This window comes from Somniosus microcephalus, chromosome 6, assembly GCF_052327205.1.
Source record: "Somniosus microcephalus isolate GS21.2 chromosome 6, FLI_Smic_1.0, whole genome shotgun sequence".
NCBI lineage: Eukaryota > Metazoa > Chordata > Chondrichthyes > Squaliformes > Somniosidae > Somniosus > Somniosus microcephalus.
The window spans coordinates 82,085,220-82,105,802 of record NC_140992.1 but is presented as its reverse complement, the minus strand read 5'-3'; the positions used below and the strand labels follow the sequence as shown (position 1 = coordinate 82,105,802).

The window sequence follows — 20,583 nt, the reverse complement described above, 5'->3', positions numbered from 1 at the left end:
AATTTAAGTAATGTTAGGAGCTCTTGGTGAGGTGCACGAACTGGGCACATGCCCACCCTTAAGTGAGCCACCTGCCGGGACGCAGCAATACTGTCAAGTGAACAGGCACCTCCTCTCACCCCACAGGTGTACCCAGTGTGCACATCCGCGCTACAAATCGCCACCGAGAAACTGCCCGAGCCAACTGCAAACCAAGTTAACAAATAGGCCTCATATACAAATCTATACCTTTTTATGAATAGATAGACATTTTCCAGATTTCGTAGTGTTTGACGCCAAGGGTGCTAAGGTTAGAGTATCTGATATTGGGCAGTTCATACTTCAATAGACACATTTATTTTTGAAGATGAAATGTTAGTAACTTATGACTATAGAATACCAGTTATTATGCTACATGTGAACCTTTTGTTCGCGAGAAATTTTTCGAAACTTATTTGTATCAAATTTATCAAACGAATCCAATTCTAGATTTAATTCACGATACTTATCCCGCGGTAAGAAATACATTATCCGCGTTTTTAAAGTAATTATCAGTGTAAAACTGCAAGTTGTTGTTAAAATACGCCAAAGTCATCCCAGCCAACAAGGCTATTCCCTTGTGGTAGATTTCCCCATTTTCTCTCGGCTTCCCCTTAACAGATCGTTTGATGTTGTATACGGCATTCACCTTGCCCAATTCGAGACCATTTAGATCATCTGTTTTTGTTGTTGCACGTGCTTACCCTTCAGTATTTTTGACCTGCATATTAATTTCAAGAAGTAGAACCAATGAGGAATGTAAACATGACATGATTACCAGAAATTGATTAGAAGTTTCCGATATACTACCCTGATGCATTTAAAACACGGAAACTTTTGGAACGTATCTGTATGCATGCGTCACTGACGAAAGTTGCAGCTTGTTGTATTTCCCTCCCCCTTATATCCAAAAATAGTAAATAAGCGAAAATTCCATGATAATGGTGTGTACCACAACAACGTCGGTGAAAAGGGTAAGCCTTCTTGCTCTGGCTGTGATAATGAGCTGGAAAATATCTTCATGTTCATATGCTTGAATACAAAAAGAAACCATATACAAAATTCAAAAATATAACATACAAATTTGAAAATAGGAGGTAAGGAAGGTATAAAAGAAAAACAATGACGACTTCAACATATTTTAATTAAATATATAAAATCATTTCACTCTGCCTTGGCACTCGTTGCAATAAATGCAACATCGGATCGATATCAGCTGATTTTCGTTAATCAATTTCATTCAAATTAATTGCATTGACATTAAACCGTAGAACTGTACAACAGCGAAGGTTTTGTTTCATTTTTAGAGTCATCGTTGAACACTTGTACAAATTGTCTGTTGATTTTATTATAAATAATCCTAGAATGGCGCAGCATCTACGAACTGCAATGCATCTTTGCTTCCAAGGTCTACCATGACGGCGGGAAAAGGCATTATTACTCTGAGTAATATCCCTTTACAGTGAGCTCTTCAAATTCTGCTGTTCATTGATTGAATCAAGGTTTCAATGAAACCAACACCTCATAGAAACATATCCCATAAACATCTATGTGAAATAAATTCCCACAACAGCACAAGAGAAATATTTATGAATAAACACACTTCTATGAAATAAAAATTAAATACTGACAGTCTATCAGTCATACACAATTTTAACCAAAATAAACTTTGTTCGTGTATCAACATTTTTTTTTTTTTTTACAGAGGACCGTACCTTATCGTAGGGTTTAAACTACAAGTGTTCAGTACGGTAAGAATGTAGAATACATAATTTATATCTTTTGATCTAAAACAAATGGACATCTAGGTAGAATAGTTATAATTATCCATTACTTCTGTTATTGTAAGGACAAGAAAATAGTACATATGAAAATTCTCAAATTAAAACCTTTGAAACTATTTTGTCTCCACACTTGCATTCGCAACGATGTGTTCCACCTAACATAAACCAAGTGCAATTCTGACTTAAAGGACATAAGTATCATTGAAAATAGTATAAATATACATGCAAGTGTAATTCTTCGTATTTCATTTGATTGTTCACTCTTGACTCTCATAAACGGTTCATTCACACAGATTTGAAATCCATTTTCCCCTCTGAATAATTATTCCAATGGTTTATGGGAAGCAAAAGTATGCATCAGGAATTTCCATCTTACTATAGGAGACCAGCCCCCATATGAATCAAGTAAAATTGTGCTAAAATGAATTCGCAGAAAGCTCACTTCTGAACTTTTTCCAGCTGCGCGTCCTTCCTCCTTTGGAGGATTTTTTAAAACCAGTGTATTGGATCACTGTTCAGATCACAGGCCTAAAGCTGCGGCGTGTTTTTTCGCTTTAAGTCTCAAGTCTGCAATGCTGGAGTTTTTACTGGTGGTTTTGGCTGCTGCCGCCGCTGCCACCACAGTAGCGGATTCTGCCAAGGTGGCCAGGGGCAAACCGAAGGGCGGTGGCGGGAACATCATGTAGGGCGCATGTGCAGCCAGGTGTGGGTGGAGGTGGTGATGCGCGTGCGCCACGCTATCCAACTGCAGCTGCGCTTGGACCTGAAAGGACAATGGCGTCATGTTGCAATGATTCTCCTAAAACAGAATAAGGAGAGAAAATTATTAAAACATCCTTTTGTAAAAAATGGCATTGCCAACAAATATCCAATTATTGGCGAGGACGTTATGAAAGGTGTTGGTACATTGATCAATAGAGAAGGAAAAGAAACGGTTAAACATAGTTTGTCCAGTGCCTGGGCTGTGATCTCTGAATGCCACCTCTGGTGGGGGGAACACTGAAAATACAGCACACAGTCCTGACACTATCAGATTGCCGGACTCTTACTTTTTTGAAGGTGCGAAAAAACGAAGCGTAAAATAAGACTTATAAAGCTGTGGCTGGCGAGGGTTTGAAAGAGACAGTAAAGTGGTTACATGATCCCCTCCTCCCCCAAATCTAATTGGATAAGCAAGTGGTATTTCCCACCATTCGAACACAGTCATCATATGGGCAATATATGGCGAGCTCACAAGTCGTGGAAAATATACTGCCTTCCCAATACCCAGCAGTTATTCTCCATTTTTTCCAGGAATAGTGAACACTTTACCTCACAAGTGATAAAGACAACCATAAGTTACAGAATATTCTCAGGAGTGCAACAAATCGTGTACTCCAGGGCGTCCCAGTATGCAGATAGTTTTAACCAAAAATAATTTTTTTAAATGAATAATTTTCTGCGAAGTATAAAAGCTTCAGGAACACTTTAAACAACACGTTCCCTCCCACAACCGCGACTAAGGAAGAACCTTGTAGAAATCCGTTTGCAATGAACAGGGTTTTTGAAAAGCTTTTGGAGATGTCCATTTTAAATGGAAAAGGGGAGAGAAGATAACATTGGAATTAGATTTATTTGACGGAGCCAGTGTTTCTTAATTTATTGAGAGAAAAAAAGCCATTGACTGGTGACTGGTACCCCAACTGCTTTAAGCCCCCTGGGTTATACTCTACTTCCCGAGTCAGAGAATAGATAGCTAAGGGGATTCAACTATGTTGAGTTATCCCTTCACAAGACCTCAAGGGAGGAGACAGGAGGGGAAAGCAATAACATACTCCACCCCTGTGAGAACTGTAGCGGACTGTGTCTGATTCCATATGCTTCAATTCAGCCTGCAAATTATCATAGGGAGATCATTTTTACAATCGACAGAGGAAAAGGAGGATGGTAGAAGTTTCAAGAAATAGTCTGTCAGAATCTGGGATTACGTGAGGAAGATTATTAAAATAGAGATGTAACACAAGTGCACAGAGAATCAAAGTGGAACTAATAAACATGCATGAAATCAATAGTTGCGAGGCGTAGTGGGTTTAAGTGCACAGCATGATGTTCAGGCAAACAGACCAGCAAGGTCCCAAACACTCGTTAATGTGGGGTATGTGCGTTAAGCCTGAATCGGCTTCCGATTTGTATCAAGTAAATTCTACTTGAAGGTGTATATGTGTTGACTTGGAGTGATGTCCATACAATCATCATAGCCTGCAGATATATGTCCAGGTCCAAATATGCAGAAGTCACTTGGGCGAGGTCGCACTACCAGCGCGGGTGAAAACCTGGTACCATTAGCAGAAAATGGCAGAGCACGCCACATAATACGGGTGGAGTGATGATAACCAACTGTAACTAATTGAAAATGGTTATTCCTTACTGAACTGTAAAAATATCTCGAGAAAATCCATGTGTTTTCTTCTCCCCTCTAAGGTTATTAACTATGTTTTTACCTTTGGGACGATGCCCAAGAGGAGGTAATGATGTCACCTGTTCATTATCAGTATCATCTTAACAATAAGATGAACAGAGTTGCTCTGAAAGATTCGGAAGATCGTGGCTTTAAAAATTACCTAGTGGTATTTTACTTTCAAAACAAGCTTCATTCAAGGGGCGAGTGTAAAAGTTAAAACTTTATCTTTACTAACGGGTCTTGTATGTAATCGTTTGTGATGGATTAATACTTGCCTGTTGAAATGGCATTCTCAAGGCTCCCACATTAACGTACGGCGCGACTCGACAAGCTTCGAACTGACTGGTGGTTCCAATAAGTACACCTGCAATAGAAAAAAAGGGAAGTTCAGATTCCAGTAAAAGTTATCACCTCACGGTAGGGCTCCGTTACTGTTAATTAGTTTGTGAATCCGGATACAACGACCAAATCGCTATTGTAATGATGAAATAACCATAATAATTCTGCTTAAAGCCATGTTACATGAATATTGAATGATTGTAGCATTTACTATTTTTGTTCTCACAACTTCCCCCCTCCCCCAGGTACAGACAAAATGCACCCCTGTACTCCTGGTCTTATAACATTGGTTGAAGACATTGCACATTTAAAGTTTACATCAATGCATTAAACGGCCTATGTCAGGATATTAGCAATGATTAAGTTTAAGAGTGTCACCATTGCCGAGCCTGTAATTTAACAAACATACCTTTATGAAGTTGATTCTCTTGCTTTCGACATTTTGCTCTTCTGTTCTGAAACCATACCTATAGGGCAAAAATGAAGTAATTTAATGGCAATGATTGGCAGCTGCATCTCAGATGTACGAGTTAGTCTGTTCAAACTGACAACTATGCGATGCAATATCCCGTCGGACTTATTAATTATTAATGTGATTGACCTCGTTTATTTTAATTATCTGACTCTTACATACACGATGCATGGCAATCTCTTCGGGGGGAAAAGATGCTGCAAACAACCGAAAACATATTAAATCTTATTTTTCTTAATTTTTATTGGTTCACGAGAAATTATTCTTTACGCCCTGTTTCATTTCTAGTATAGGTTACCATCCCAGAAGAACTAGATACACTCCATGATATCTAATACCAGAACGATAATGGCCCTGACGTTTGAGCAACGAGCTCCATCCAATAAGGTTCTGCTCATTAGCAGACTGAAATAAAATAAGTATCTGCAAGAAAAAAATGTTCTCCTGATACTAAATGATACCGATACTAGGTAATTTGTATTATTCAAGTTAATATATATATATATATAATCGGATGTTTATTCCTTTGTTGATTTTAGCAAGGCAACATTATGCTCACAAGGACACAGATTAAAACCCATACAATAAATACCGCATTAATATGTTAAGCTGCTTTGCAATTCTCAGATGAAAGTCTGGTGTTAAATTATGCATGTACTATATCGAAATCATTTTTATCTGCAAGTAGCATCACGAGTAAGTTTCCCAGAAACATGTACAGGCAGAAAAACTTTGGTGCATTTTGGAATTGTGAAGCCAAATTTACTTTCGATCAAACGGAACTGAATTAAAACCTCAGTGTTTGTCTTACACAAAGCACAATGGAAGGTATTGTTGTCAAACAGATTATATGTTTAACATACGGATTCAACAGCTTAAATAAAATCAAATACAATTTGATGCGTATAAAAAAGACTCAATCTTCTGAAAACCTTTCACTGTATTTTATTCAAATGAATCTTAATCAATACAATATTTTATCGGCCCATAACAAAAGAGCAACCAAATCATACTGTGGGAACTACAATGTTGTTCTTATATAGCAACTAAAGTTAGCAAGGTTTGCTTCTTCAATGATGTATCAAAATCCAATCGCCATAACATGTTTTCGGAATTCTGATTTTCTACATGCACGTTACATGAACGTAGGAAGTAGAATTTATTTGCATCAGATTGCATCAGAGAATAAAAGATGATTATACAGTAAAGGATATCGGTGAGATTTTTACGATATGGCTGCAGTTGGCCGTTACAATGTAACCAACTAATATACAGAATTGTTTTAAGAGAATTGGAATAGGTAACAGGGAAAGCTGTTGAAGATGATTATTACAAGGCTACAATTGTTATAGTATAAGTTTTAAAATATGGTTTGAAAAGATATGGTTCTTGAAATATGCAGTTTGCAGTCCTGAATGTATAATAAATATGAAAGACAGGAAGATCTGTATAGAGTCTAATAGACATTGACCAATACAGCGCTCTGTACAACTCTTAATAAATAACTCAATTCAGATATTCGTAGCAAAAGGCTACTTAATATTGCCATTATTTAACGAGTTAAGTTTATTCTTGCCTTTTACGATGCCATAATGTGAAATCATCTATACTGAGCACGAGTCAAATGGGAATTTGTTGGAAGAATGTTATTTATTATATTCAGAGAAACCACAACAAGGAGTACGCATTGCGATCATAAAAATAAAGTTTTTTTTCTTTTAGGCAATAATCTTTTTCTTTTGCAGGTCTGTTTGATGGTTTTGAACGCTGGTCGATTTGTTCAGGTCAAGTTGCTGCTAAGTTTACCTCGTTATCGTATTACAAGCTGGAAACCCCCATAAGAATACTATATAGCTTGATGCAGATGGTACTGTAACAGAGGGCGCATGCTGTAAGCAATTTCCCAATAGCAGCTGCAGCTGCCGCTGGCCTATCAACCACAACTTCTCCGAAACTTCCAGTAAATTAAATATCAGTTCTTACGGCATAAACCTATTTAATTCATCATAACGGCATACTGTGTGGACATCTGAAGGATTACTTATGTAAACATAAATCATTTTCTTTGTGTGCTGAGCCTGTTGTACTGTAGTTGTTCCAATTTGTTTCCTCTGCACGTAAAACCAAGTGTATACGTATAGTACAGTACTTATTTCTGACAGAAGTGCAACCCACAACCTTATGGTACCAAATTCAACTGCGATATACATATTTGCTATATTCCAATATACCAGATGGATGTGTATAGGAATATTTGCCTTACTTGTACTCTGGCTTCTGAGAGCCCCAGCCTCTGACTCAGCTCTTCCCTCATAAATGCATCCGGATAATGGGTCTCATCGAACAATCTCTCTAGCTCATTTAGCTGCTCCAGTGTGAAGTTAGTCCGACTTCGTCGTTGCTTAATTTTTGTCTGCGCCTCTTCTTCTACTGGTTTGACATCTTCTTTTCTCTCTTTCATTTCACCACTTCCTATAAATGACCATTACACGCGATCATTACACGCAGGTTTTAGGTACGACCACAGATAAGAATGTCTTGAAACGAGCATATACAAAAAGTTATCAGGTACATGAAGTCAAAAACAGTTCAAGTTACACCCATTATAATTACAAAGGGCACGGTTAATTTTAAACGTAATTTAACTTGTGTCTTTTCCAGCGAACTTGTCACTGGAGTACGTACGGCTTTTACCATTGTCACGAGCCAATGTTTTAATCCTTAAAAGAAAGCTCAGCATTCGGAATAAAACGGGTTTCATTCAAAATGATTTTCTAAATTAATCTTCTGTTTTCATAATTTTCTTATACAAGTACACACTAACGTAATAATACCCTTCGATGTTCGGTGGCGTCGGCCTGATTGTGTCAGAATATAACAATAAGCAGCACCTTTGAGTATTAAAGATGTGTATATCACTTATTGAAATAACTTGATTCAGTAAATTTGTCATTGTATACAAAGAACGCATATTTAATTAAAATATTTTAAATATTCTAAATTAATTATATTAGAAATTCACATTGCATCTGCTCTGTTTTAAATTCCGCTCGCTCATTCCCTTATCTGTCAAGAAGAATCAGGTGCTGTAACATGTGTTAGATAACAAAGAACCAAGTTTGAATAGCTGAACTGTTATATTTATTAATTATATATTGTGGAAGCTTTTGTGGAAACTATCAAATTAAAGCTTCCAAATGTTTCGAATTTAGGTTTGGTTATCATGCTAATTTTTACGAAATACATAAACAGAGCCACAAAATGCAGCGAGTGCAGCCTCTCAATTAATTATACAACGGACAGATTAACCAGGTTTGACACATCGACAGTGTTCACAATCTTTTATATTTAGGACAATACATTGTCAACCAGAATACTTTGGGTCAGAACGACCTTTGTTCGGATTTCTGAAATGTTCGTATTGTAATGGCTTGAAAGAATCATTTATTTTTAACGAAATAAAAATACAGTATATTAATGCTTATCATAAATAGTATTTACAAAGTACTGTACAATTACATGAGCATTAATACACTTTGTTGCCTTAAGCTCCGGAAATTTACTCACCAGTGCTATTATTTTAATTGTCTTGTGAATGAGCAATACGTTTTCCACCTAATCGCTGATTTTTTTAAAGTGGAGCAACATCTGTCAAATACATGTGTATCTAAAGAGTCATGAGAAATAAACTGTGCCACACATTATGGACAGTGTTAAAGCGTGAAAGCATTGCACGTTATATGGGAGAGATTTAAGCGGTTGGGTTTTTGTTGTTGCAATTTACTGCGAAGACAGATAAAAGGAGAAAAGGAAATCGTTTTTGCCCCAGTATAAATGCTGATTGAAAACGTTGTCCACACCTAAAATGTAATGACATTTACTGTATCAAAGAGAGCTGATTCGTGTTATTTAACCACGAGAACCCAATTTATTATCGTAAATTAATTTACCAAAGAAAATATCACAAAGTGATTAAAGAAACGGTTGTATTTAGTGAGGCTAGTGGGTACTGTATTTGCATTGCTGAAATCATATTCGGTAATCAGTCATTTTAGGCTCCATAAAACTGCAATATTCTGCGAAATAGAGGTTGTAAAGTATCGTGAACGCATGTGTTTTGTTTAATAAGTGTTCTTATAAATGGCGTCCTATATAAAGTAACAGTATTTGTTTATTAAACCATTTCCGGACGATGCTCTGGAATCGTGTTCCGATCTCAGCAAGGGAAAAAAAAACTTAGTTGTACAGCGTCTAGTGTAAACATATCAACAAGATTAGTTCCGTCATTGTCATCTACCTATCGCTAAACGTCTATAAAAAGCAAAGTACTGCAACTGGCTTTGCATGTTCCTTTTATAAAACACTTCCATTACATTATTCTGAGTATCACCAAATCCTGCCTATTTAAAACTGATACTGAAGCGGAAGTGCACGTTCTTTAAAAACAGAAACCAGAAGAAGCTGTTAAGTTTTACACAATAATTCATATTTGATTGAACTCCATGCGTCACCGAATCCTTCTGTAAACATCCTCTCCCCTCGGTATTATCCCGGACACATTTCGCTTCCCTTATCAATAAGTAACTTTCACTTTATTTTTTTAAAATCATTGATTATGTAGTAATAAACACCCTTCTTTTATTGTGACTATGATTTACTGTATTTGAGTTATAAAAAGCCACTAACTTAAATTAGCACATTAACAATATTCTGTAGTTTGCTCTGTGTTTATATCCTTTGAATTTCATAACTAGGCTGATAGTGTTGAAAATATCCATGAAAAAAACAGTCTAACATTGACATAGTACCACGCGGGCCATCTGAAGTCTCGCTAACTACCATCTATGAGTATGAGGTTTGTTTACCCGGATCGGTTAGTTTCGGAGTGCCGCTGTCCCGCGGTCTCTCTGGCCCGATCTCTGGCTCGCTGCTCGGGGATCGAGACGCCCCACGCTGTGCGCTGATCACTTCGTCCCGACTGCCTTCACTCATACCCGGCTCTCGAGCTCGCACAGGCCCGCTCTCCAGAACTTCTCTATACGTGATCCCATCCTTCTTTTCCTTCACCTTTTGATCAAAAGACTTCGAAACAAAAGCTGTAAGTTCTTCCATTGCTGTTCAGAGGAATATGTCCCTGTCTTTCTTATTGTCTCCAATACATCAACCGTGCAATATTTCTCTGTGGTACGTCGTCTTGGAGTTGAAATGCAAACCTGATCTTCCAGAATTCGGCTTGCTCGGAGATGTAGATCTAATACTGATGTGCTATTGAAGTCAGACTATTTATACTTTGCAATGCTTGCCCAGCTGCGCCCCTTGTACTCAGCAATTACCTCCCCTTGTACTCTTGATGTGTCCCCACTCCTGGAACACAGTTATCATCAGCCCCTGGGCTGCAACTCATACCTAGCGGCTGCTATTGGCCATTAATCCACCACTGACAAGCATTGGTAATTAATTTAATTAGCGAGTATTACTGCTATTGTTATTACTTAGCTAAACACGGGGGAGCTGGGATGGCACTGGGGTGTGGCCAAAAAGAATGACACATCGTAGAGCGCAGTGACTGGATCGTCCCCAAAACTAGCGACATTAAAACACCAAAGCACACTAAAATCAGGTAAACTTTTGATTTGCTTAAGGTAAATCAAAATGGTTTTTACAGCTTATATAACGTTTTTTAGAGAGCTTTTACACAATACACGCGCACGCATGGACTAGTTTAAAAATATGCACATATTTTTGTCTGATGGTAAATTATGAAATACCTGTTAATCTGCTTTTTTGAATGGTATCCTGTTTGGGTCAAGTGCCTCATAGTCATTTTGTTTGCTAATTTGTTTTAAGTGCACATTTACATTGAAAATAATTCAAATTTGGTCGTGTTTCTATATTGTTGCTGGAAACAGAAACATGCAAAAAAATTAAGAAATGCATCACTTAAGTAATTGCCGCTGTTTTCTTCGAGGTGCTTTAAACCTTCAGTTGGCAGATATTGTACGTAATAACGTGTGGACAAAACACACTTGACTGGTAGCTTTGATGTAGATTTTTTGAGGAAACCGCACACATTTAAATGTTTCTTCCTTCTTGTCAATTTATACAGACATCCAACAGTCAGTGCAATGTATGTGGAGATGCTTTATATGTCGTTGTTTATGCAATATTCATACTTTCTGCATACTTTATAGGAAGTATAAAGTGGGTCATTCAAATAATCCGGCGGCGCTTTAACCAGGTAGTGAACGAAACTCAATCTATGCATCAGGTCTTTGTCCAGTGCGGACTATACTTTAAATGCACAACTTTAAAACATTAGAAATTTAAAAAGTACCGAAGAAGTTGTTTACTGTAATATTCGTAAAGAGCAATTTATGCAGATCTATTTTTTCACTTAAATACTGAGAATGGTGTCCATGTTTGACTGAACCTGAAGTAATTTAATTTGTACCGTTAGCAGTGCCATCAGTCCACAAATACTTCATTATCGCTTTAAGATTTAACACTTTGCACTGTTTATCCAGCACGATAATTACACTATTTACATCGTATCTCATTTAGATCGATTACTTGCATTTTTGTCACATATTGTTCATCAAATTAATATTTGTAAGTATGAAACCTCGATCCTTCGCAGAAAATACATCGAATTGTCACAAAGATTAAACTAGACCTTAACTGTTCTATCTCTTCAGTTGCATTATCTGATCTGAATGACTTGAACTAATATTTTATTGCACCTTGCAATAGAGATGTATTTATTTAAATATAATCTCTGTTGCCCATTCTTCAAAAGCGACATGATAAATTTTGCATGCAATTTTAATTAATAAGAAAACTACTTGGGGGAAAAGAGCGATTAATCCATAATTACATATGGAGATTAATCGTTTTAATGCAGTATAAAAAAAATCCACGTGCACAAATTTGTTTTAGCACAAGAAACAAAATGTTGCAATTTCTGTTCGCTAAAATTTAGCATAAAATCCTGCAATTCCCAAATGATTTGACAAAATAAATTACAAAGTTTGCAATCAGTTAAACCGTCAAATAATCAACATATTAATTTCAGTGATGTTCAGGATTTTACAGAGAAACACATTTTATTATGATTGTAACAGAAAACTATATTTTTTCAGAATACTGACACAGTTGACACAGACGCTTGAATAATTGCGCTTTAATTAGCCTTGCTTACTACGCCAAAGATAAACTATAAATAGTTCTCAAAGTTGTTGAATACATAGAAATATTAATGGTCACGAAGTTTAAGATAGTGTGTTAAACGTCACAGATACCATAATAAAAATTCCTGCGATTGCGAAATCACACGTTCGTTCACGGATTGGGATTGGTTTAAATTATGCATAGTTGTTGCTATTAATATATTGCAAATATATTCATTTTCTAAGTTTAAAATATACTTTTCATAAATTCATGCATCTTTCACTGAAGGTATTGAAGAAATAAATTGGTCCACCCAAGAAACCTAATTATGATCTATTAGCATTTGATACACACGGAAGCTCGTGTATTTGTAACTTCTCATGGGGCATTATGGTAATCCACTGGCCACATTTGTATGTGTAAACTAAAATTGTTTTCTTAAGTAGGCGGAAATTGCATTATAAGTTGTTTTATTGTTTCTTTTTATTGTTTTAAGTGTACATAAACACTTGGGATTTTATGGTGTGTAGTTATTTCAATTAGTTTGGAAGTTGCTTGACAAATCCATTCATTTACAATAAAAATGATGCAGATATCGCAGTAAGAAAATTCTCTATCAACATAACTTTCCATTTGTCCATAGCATTAAATATGTTTCTGATGACGTACTGAAACTTAACCATGTTCACCTTTCCCATAATTGCCAGAGATACTATTGGGAACATATGACAATTGCCAGCTATTATATTTCCAAAAGAAGTTAAGACGTTTTTAAATGCGAGCGCACATACCTAGAAATATCGCTATTTCGTCTTTCCTAAAAGTAAATGTTTGACACAGAGAAATATACTTAACTAATAATTGTTATTGCCCAGTTTTCAGCGTTCAAGGCAAACCCTAAGTAAAGCAAACACAAAAATAATTATTAATTCATGATGTACGAAACGGCTACTACAGTACTTCCAGTCATGTCGCTCAGCTAATAGAAGTAGTGGAGTAATAAAATTGTAGGATTTCCAAAGGGATTTGCTTCCTTTTGCAATAATAGCATTTGTGTGCTGAACATCTTTTTGAGGGAGTATCCATCTTTCTTGGAGATCTTGTTTTAGCTCGTCTCCCCCCGACCCTCTTTTTTAACTCCATATGTGTATCTAAACATATTTGCAGTTGCTCCTTCTTTCTTCGTATTATTAATAACTATTTAAAAAATCTGTCATTGCACTATAAGGTTGGCAACATTGCCCACTGAGAAAAAGAGAAATAGTTGTAAACTTCCCCAGCAGCACGCGCTGAACTAACTGGTCGTGAAAAGGTTCGGGTCAGGCATCGATGATTCGGGATTGATTTTTTCCTCTCCCCATTCGGGCTGGAGTGGATCGGTTGTCGGCTGATTGAGTCTGTTACATATGGCGCCGTCCTCGCGCCGGGGATTGCGGTAAATTCTCTAGTTAAAGCCCAGCGCTCGCGCAGGTATTTACCTTAAAAAAATAAAGAAATAACGGAAACACGAAATAAATAGTGATACCCGTCAGCAGCCGGCAGTCTGTGTGTGTGTCTGTGCGATGGAAGGTGGGCGGGCAATGTGTAAACACTGAGGCCTAAAGACGGCGCCCTTGGTCGTGGCCGCTTGTTTTTCTTTTTTGGGTAAATGTGTTGAGCTCAGTGTGAGGGACTGCGGGGCCCGGTCCGCCCCACCCAGTCAGAGCCGGGGGCTTTTGTTTGATGCGGACAGAGGCTCGGCGCCGGCCACGGGCAGCCCCAGCTCCTCCTGCCTGCCACTGGCCGCTTGTATTTGTTGGCGCGAGGCGGCATTTGGAAGCGGGCACGCGGCGCTGCCCGGAGCGTGCAGCCACTCCGGGTAAAGGGCCCAACTTGGTCAACATTTCTAGCCCGCAAACCAGAAACCGCTTCTCACAAAACCGGTGCCGCTGCTCGCAGCCCAAGCTGCCCAAGATTTTGGAACAACGTGAATCCGCCACTTGGATTTAAAATCGGTTGTTTCAGATGTTTTGCGTTTCAGTTTCTAAACCTCATTTTTTACCTATAAAAAGATTTGACACGAGAAACGATTTAAATATTTTTTTTGTTTTCAAGATGAGGGATGTGACCATCGGGACTGGACTAAACATTTAAGTTACCCACAAGCACAAACCCCCATGTTCGGCACGGGCAGATGCAGAGTAAACCGTACCATGCTCAATGTCAACAAACGTTTCTTTGCTCGACCATGAGAGAAAATAGTCCTTCACTGCACCAGTGTGCATTTTATTTTTTTCTAAACCCGCAATCCTTTTAACCTGTTGAGTGAGATTGGCGGTTGTTCTGAATTTTGGGGATTTTATGCTGTGGCCCACATTCATCAGGGTCCGATTCGAGACTGGGTAATCTCTGGTGTAAGAGGACCCTTTCAGTTGATAAAAGAAACTTGCATCCAGTTTGGCAATGTTGTCACGAGGTTTATTTAATTAATTGGTACCAATACGTGATTTTAAAATATCAAACGTTCTTTTTATGTGAGACTTCACCCCTTCAATTTTTTTTGTCACCATCTCAGTACTTCACCCAAGTATTGTATAACTCTGCACGCAACCCACAAGTTTGGAAGGATACAATTTTGCTTGGTGTTTTTTGCAGTTCAGGTAGACATAGTTTGAAACGTTCATACAGGCACATCACGATGCTTTACTGAAATTCTGGGCGAAAAGCCAGAGTGCAACTGTGTGAAAACACGTATTCATCATGACATTGCTGAAAGTGTGGTGATAGTACTTGGTCTGGGCTAATTTTAAACCCACTTTCTGCACATGAAAGGACTTTGCCAATCCATTGCATTACTCTATTTAGATGATGGATTCACTTTCTGTATCAATTTTTGACTTTTTAATGTGTGAATTTAATTAAGATGATGCCATTGGTATCACTTTTTAAAGTCCGATCTTGTACAGGAGAAAAACTTAATGGGTTACAAGCCCATGTTAGTCAATGTAATAGCCATTATGTCCACTTTTATTTTTGTAATATCAGTACTATTGAACAGTTTCTGACCAAGATGTAACTTTGAAAGTGTTCAAAAACCTATCTACTGAAATTAAAAGAATAAACTACTGTCCATATTTTTGAATATCACTAATTTGAATTGGTAAAGTTTTCATCTTATAAGATGGCAATGCCCTTTTTAAACCATCTTGAAATATTTGAATAATTTGCATAAACATTTGGATGTTCTGAGGTCATGAACGGTGCTATATATAAATACAAGTTGCTTATTTTTTCTAATTGCCTTATAACAGCTTGTATATTTTCCCAGAGAATTTTTTTTAGGTAAAATAAATTTCTCATTGCTGAGACAGAAATGGAGATCCTGATGTGCATAAGGAGTGATTTAAGTTTTTTTTTAACCACCAACCTGATTAAGATCAAAATATGTGCCTGTCTTAAGTTCCCAGCTTCAACTATTAATAGGTGGATTTAATGCCTCAATTGTGGAAAGATTTTAAACAATGTTTTGTTTTCTAGGATACTTGGGAGCAAATTATTTCAACAGTTGGATTCAGTTTCAGGTTAGTGAAAACTGAAGATGTGCTCATATAGAATATTTTCTCAGGATGTGAGAAAATATCAATATTTCCTTCTATCCATGTTCTGTGTGATAAGTTGCTTTTAAATTTATTTTCTTTCAAAAGCATTGACACAAGACTACTGTCTTTTTATTTTTCCCCATATTGTCAGAGATTTTGCCCAGCATTGCTTTCTTTCCATGCATTTGGCTGGAAATTCTTCTGTTAACAATGTGGTACAAAATTCAGTTTCTGGCACAGGATGAGGAAAATTATTTCCTATGTGAATGGGCCTTTCATACTTGTATTCTGTTCCCACTGATGTCCTAGTCTTTACATTGATATTTCCTACCAGCAAAAGTAATTTTTTAAAGAAAAAAATGGAGGTAGTGCAGCAACATTTTGGGTTATTTTCTTCCCTGTCTTTATTATCAGTCTTAGTTCAGATGGCAGGAAAACAGCCTGCACCCTTCTGCTCATGGCAAGGCATTCTGTTGGGACATTTAAAAAAAAAAAATCAATCTCAGGATGTGGGAGTCACTGGCCAGGCCAGCATTTATTGCCCATACCTAATTGCCCTGGGAAGTTGGTGATACAACTCAATGGCTTGTTAGACGACTTTCTTAAGAGTTAGTTAAGAGTCAATTATGTTGGTGTGGGACTGGAATCACACATAAACCTGACCAGGTAAGAATGACAGGTTTGTTAAACAACATTAGTTAACCAGTTGGGCTTTTATGACAGCTTCATGGTCACTTTTATTGATACAGTCCCCACTGCATATAGCGGGTGCATTTGTGTGAAGTTGATTTGCCCACTATACGTGATGGATGCTAAATCTATATGAAACTTGGCAGGAAGAAATGGTAAGTTGGGGGCTGGCAGCAAACACAGAGAAAGTTGAGGTAAAAGCGGCCGTGCTAGGTGAAGTGGGCGAGGAAGCCCAGCTGCTCCACAGCCCCAGTGATGGACAACTCTGGCTACAAATTGCACGGTATGTATTTTTAAAAAATCCTTTGCGGTGCTGATGTTCTGGCTGAACCCGGGGAGAGGAGATGAACAGTTTGGGTTCCAAGTGGATCCAGGGCCAGCTGCCTCCTTTCCCGAGCTGCAAGTTAGGAAGTGGGGGGGTGGGGAGCTATGTGCTGCCCCTCTCCCTCTCCCTCTCCTGTCTCCCCTCCTCCTCTCATTGGATGAGTGCCTAAGATTTTGAAGAGGTAATGATCTAGGATCCCTAATCTAGTTAAAAACTGGTGTGAACTGTGTTGCATGATGCTAAATCGATCCAAAATCAGATTATGATTTATTTAAATAGCAACCGACAGATCATCTGTATTTAGGGAACAGCTGATTGAAGCTGCCTGAAGTCTCTGTCAGCTGTTCACACTGTTAAACAACTACTGCAGTCAGAAAGTGGAGACTTCGGGCAGCTTCAATCAGCTCTTCCTGAGGTATTAAAAAACAGCTAAAACGGGTGCACAGCACTCGGCTGCTCAGGTAAATAGTTAACTTAATCGCACTTTAACGAAGTGCAAAAAGCTTATTGAATTGACCGAAATAGCTGGCCTGCTTATTGTGTTTTAAGCCCATATAATTGAATTCAGTGGTACCTGTAATGGCAAATGGTTAGTGTCATTTGCCTGATATAACTCTCGAGTTTTATGTGTATGTGATTGGCACAATTACTTAACATTTTCTCATGTGTAATATTTTTGTGCTCCAATGGTATAACCAGCACAGTAATGCAGTGCAATGAATTGGTAATTATCAAGTTCTGTTATCAGCGAGAACTGACGACACAATCTCCGACAATGAAAACTTAAAACAAAAAAAAGTTTTTTTAAGAATTCTTAATGTACATGAAATGAGCAGCACATTACACAAATGGGAGTGTTATAGGGGTTCTTTTACTTGTGAATAAAACTCCTCAACTAATTCAATGCTTGTGAATTATGTGTCTTTTAACATTCTAATGAGGGAATATCTATTTAGATGGGGTGAATGAGTGAGTTCATAGAATCTTTCAGCACAGAAGGAGGCCATTCGACCCATCGTGCCTATGTCGGCTCTTTGACAGAGCTATCCAAATAGTCCCACTCCCCCCCTCTTTCCCCTTGCTCTGCAATTTTCTCCCTTTCTAGTATTTATTCAGTTCCCTTTTGAAAGTTACTATTGAATCTGCTTCCACTACCCTTTCAGGCAGTGCATTCCAGATCATAACTTAAATCTGTGTCCTCTGGTTGCTGACCCTTTAACCAGTGGAAACAGTTTCTATTTATTTACTCTTATCATAACCCTTCATGATTTTGAATACTTCTGTTAAATCTCCTCATAACCTTCTCTGCTCTAAGGAGAATAATCCCAGCTTCTCTTGTCTCTCCGCTTAACTACTAAAGTCTCTCATCCCTGGTACCATTCTGGTAATTCTCCTCTGTACTATCTTCCAAGGCCTTGACATCCTTCCTAAAGTGTGGTGCCCAGAATTGGACACAAGACTTTAGCTGAGGCCTAACCAGTGATTTATAAAGGTTTAGCGTAACGTTGTTGCTTTTATACTCTATGGCCTAGAAATTTGTGAACGCCAAAAAAGCTGCCGGTGCCACCGCGGGCTAGTGTTAACGGCTGCCGAAAATGATACCGCTGACAGGACCGAAATATTGGCGCTGGGGGCGAATTAACACTAGCCCAGTGCTAAACCCTCAGTGCAATGCCATCCTGGTGGCGTTGGTCCCAGCAGGAGGCCCCAATGTAGCGTGGCCGTAGATTCATTGCAGCAAGAACAGCCTACTCTGAAAGTGAGGTTGTCATTTCAGAAAGCAATGGAATTGCCTTCTGAAATGAAAAAAATAAAAATGATGTAAAAATAGGCAGCTTTTAGCCTTTAGAGCACAACTGCCTTCTGGAAAAAAAAAAAAATTAACGTTTAAAAATAATTCCCAAATGGCAGTCTTCAGCTCTTCAAGCTGAATTCCCTTCTGCATCTAATAAAATGGGAAAAGTGCTAAAGCATTAACACAATAGCTCAGCAAGCCAGGGAAGAGGCACCCAGCGTCTCGCACGCAGCACTCCACTTTTGTTAAGGGGGTCAACACTGCAAGAGAGGTCCTGTACCCACGGGGGCCAGGAGGCCCAACAGAAAGAACGATGTGGGACCAGATCACCGAGGCCGTCACTGCCAGCAGTGTCGCGCCCCCCCCCACCACCTGGCTCCAGTGCCCAAAGAAGCTTCATGACCGCAGACCACTGGTCAAGGTCAGTGAATGCATTTTCAAGAGCCGTCTCCTACCAACTGCACCACTAGCCTCACACACTGGTCAATGCATGACGCCCCCTCCCCCCCCGCCCAATCACTCACCCACCAGCAATCTGTACCAAACACGAGTGACACCTCCCATTCCTAGCTTCACCTCGCTCCCTTGGAGGAGACGGTGTTGGCCATTCTTGGCAGGGGCATGGCTGAGACCTTAGCCAACAGTGGCGCTGAAAGGGTATGAGATGCTGGTATCCTCATACGTTATCTTCCTTCTCGCATGCCCCTTTTGCTTTCCCACCCTCCCCTCACCACAACTCCACCCATGTGCCTTCCTCATTTCACACAACCAAGAAATGCAGCCTGCCCAGCCAGTGGGTGACCAAGAAATGGGAGAGGAGAGTGAAGAAGAAACACCGTTCCTCGATTTGACACTCCCAGCCACCAGCTCCTCAAGGTCGACCAGCAAGGCCCTTTGCAGTCTTTCCCACTGAAAGTCAGCAGCCTTCCACCAGCCATGCTGCAGTCACTGAGGTAGCACTTTGTGACATCAGTTGGCTAGGCAAAGGCATGCATAAGACAGTCACTAAGGAAATTAATAAGGTTGATGAGTTGATTTCTTGATGTCATATTGGATGGACAGATGTATAAAGTTGGATTGGAAAGTTTGCTTTGTGATGGCTTTTATTTTAGCATTGTAGCCAAGAGGACGCTGTGATGGTCAGTAACAGAGGGACGGTGAGGTGTGGGACAAATGTTGAAAGGGGAATTGGGGTTGTGGTCACTGGTACCACAAGCGGATGATTCCATCCTGGCCAGAAAGGGGCTGTCTGGTTTGCATCCTTCCTTCTGCTTCCTCCTATTCTGCGTTTTCCTCTTCCCTCCGCGAGCAGGTGCTGTAAATCTGAAATAAAAGCATAAAATGCTGGAAATATTCAGCAGGTCAGGCAGCACCTTGACCTGAGACGTGAACTCTGTTTCTATCTCCATGGATGCTGCCTGACCTGAGCATTTCCAGCATTTTCTGTCTTCTTGGAGGCCTTCCTTTACCATCCGAGACCTTGCAAGTGTCCAGCAGCACTCCCTGCACTTGAAAAACTTTTGACATGTATTGCAGCAAGCCACTACTTCAATAAATCAAAAAAATCCAGTCGAAAAGCTTAAATGCAAACTTATCTGAAAGATGTGTGTCCCTTTAAGAGGTGCTGACTGCGTCTCTGTCATTCTGCTAAACACTTGCTTTTCAGAGCGAGCTTAGGACCCAGCGCTGAACTCGGCGCTAAGGTCAAAGTTCGCAATGGTGATGTTAAGTCAGCGTCGCTTGCCGACTGACGTCACCCTCTCTTCATTTACATCTCCAGGGCCGATAGCATTAAGACCCTCACCAAAATGGCCGCCGTCGAGTCCCGCACCAGAGTAGGGCGCTAGAGTGGCAGTCGCCATTTTTCGCCAGGATAGCGGCGCAAACGGGTGGCCGTAAGTAGCCCAATTTCTAGACCTATGTCTCTATTTAGTAAGCCAAGAATCCCGTATACTTTTTTAACAGCCTTATCAAC

The 20,583-nt window shown here is 39.1% G+C and overlaps 2 protein-coding genes across 11 annotated transcripts in view; one reads left to right on the top strand and one right to left on the bottom strand.

The window, feature by feature from the left end:
• Positions 1–659: 659 nt before the first annotated feature.
• shox2 (shox homeobox 2) lies at positions 660–10,668 on the bottom strand. Its single transcript, XM_085990448.1, has 5 exons — positions 9,919–10,668; positions 7,317–7,525; positions 4,991–5,048; positions 4,518–4,606; positions 660–2,601 (listed from the first exon to the last, which is right to left on the bottom strand). Exons 1-5 carry the CDS (start codon positions 10,163–10,165, stop codon positions 2,323–2,325), a joined length of 882 nt encoding a protein of 293 aa, XP_085846574.1. The 5' UTR covers positions 10,166–10,668; the 3' UTR covers positions 660–2,322.
• Positions 10,669–13,584: 2,916 nt separating this feature from the next.
• The window catches only part of rsrc1 (arginine/serine-rich coiled-coil 1), a 525,104-nt gene continuing 518,105 nt past the window's right edge, over positions 13,585–20,583 (top strand). For 4 of the 10 annotated variants that reach the window (XM_085990447.1, XM_085990444.1, XM_085990443.1 and 1 more), the window contains exons 1-3: positions 13,698–13,789; positions 15,737–15,780; positions 16,635–16,771. In XM_085990447.1, the coding sequence (XP_085846573.1) occupies positions 13,783–13,789; positions 15,737–15,780; positions 16,635–16,771 (188 nt within the window). In that variant the 5' untranslated portion in view covers positions 13,698–13,782. The other 6 variants (XM_085990442.1, XM_085990445.1, XM_085990446.1 and 3 more) reach the window with 6 other exon arrangements.

Coding starts and splice junctions, on each gene's coding strand:
- shox2 (XM_085990448.1), bottom strand. CDS start 10,165: ATGGAAGAACTTACAGCTTTTGTTTCGAAGTCTTTTGATCAAAAGGTG. Junction 5,049..7,316: donor TCTCAGAAGCCAGAGTACAA/GTAAGGCAAATA, acceptor TTTGCCCTATAG/GTATGGTTTCAGAACAGAAG. Junction 2,602..4,517: donor TGAGAATGCCATTTCAACAG/GCAAGTATTAAT, acceptor ATTCTGTTTTAG/GAGAATCATTGCAACATGAC.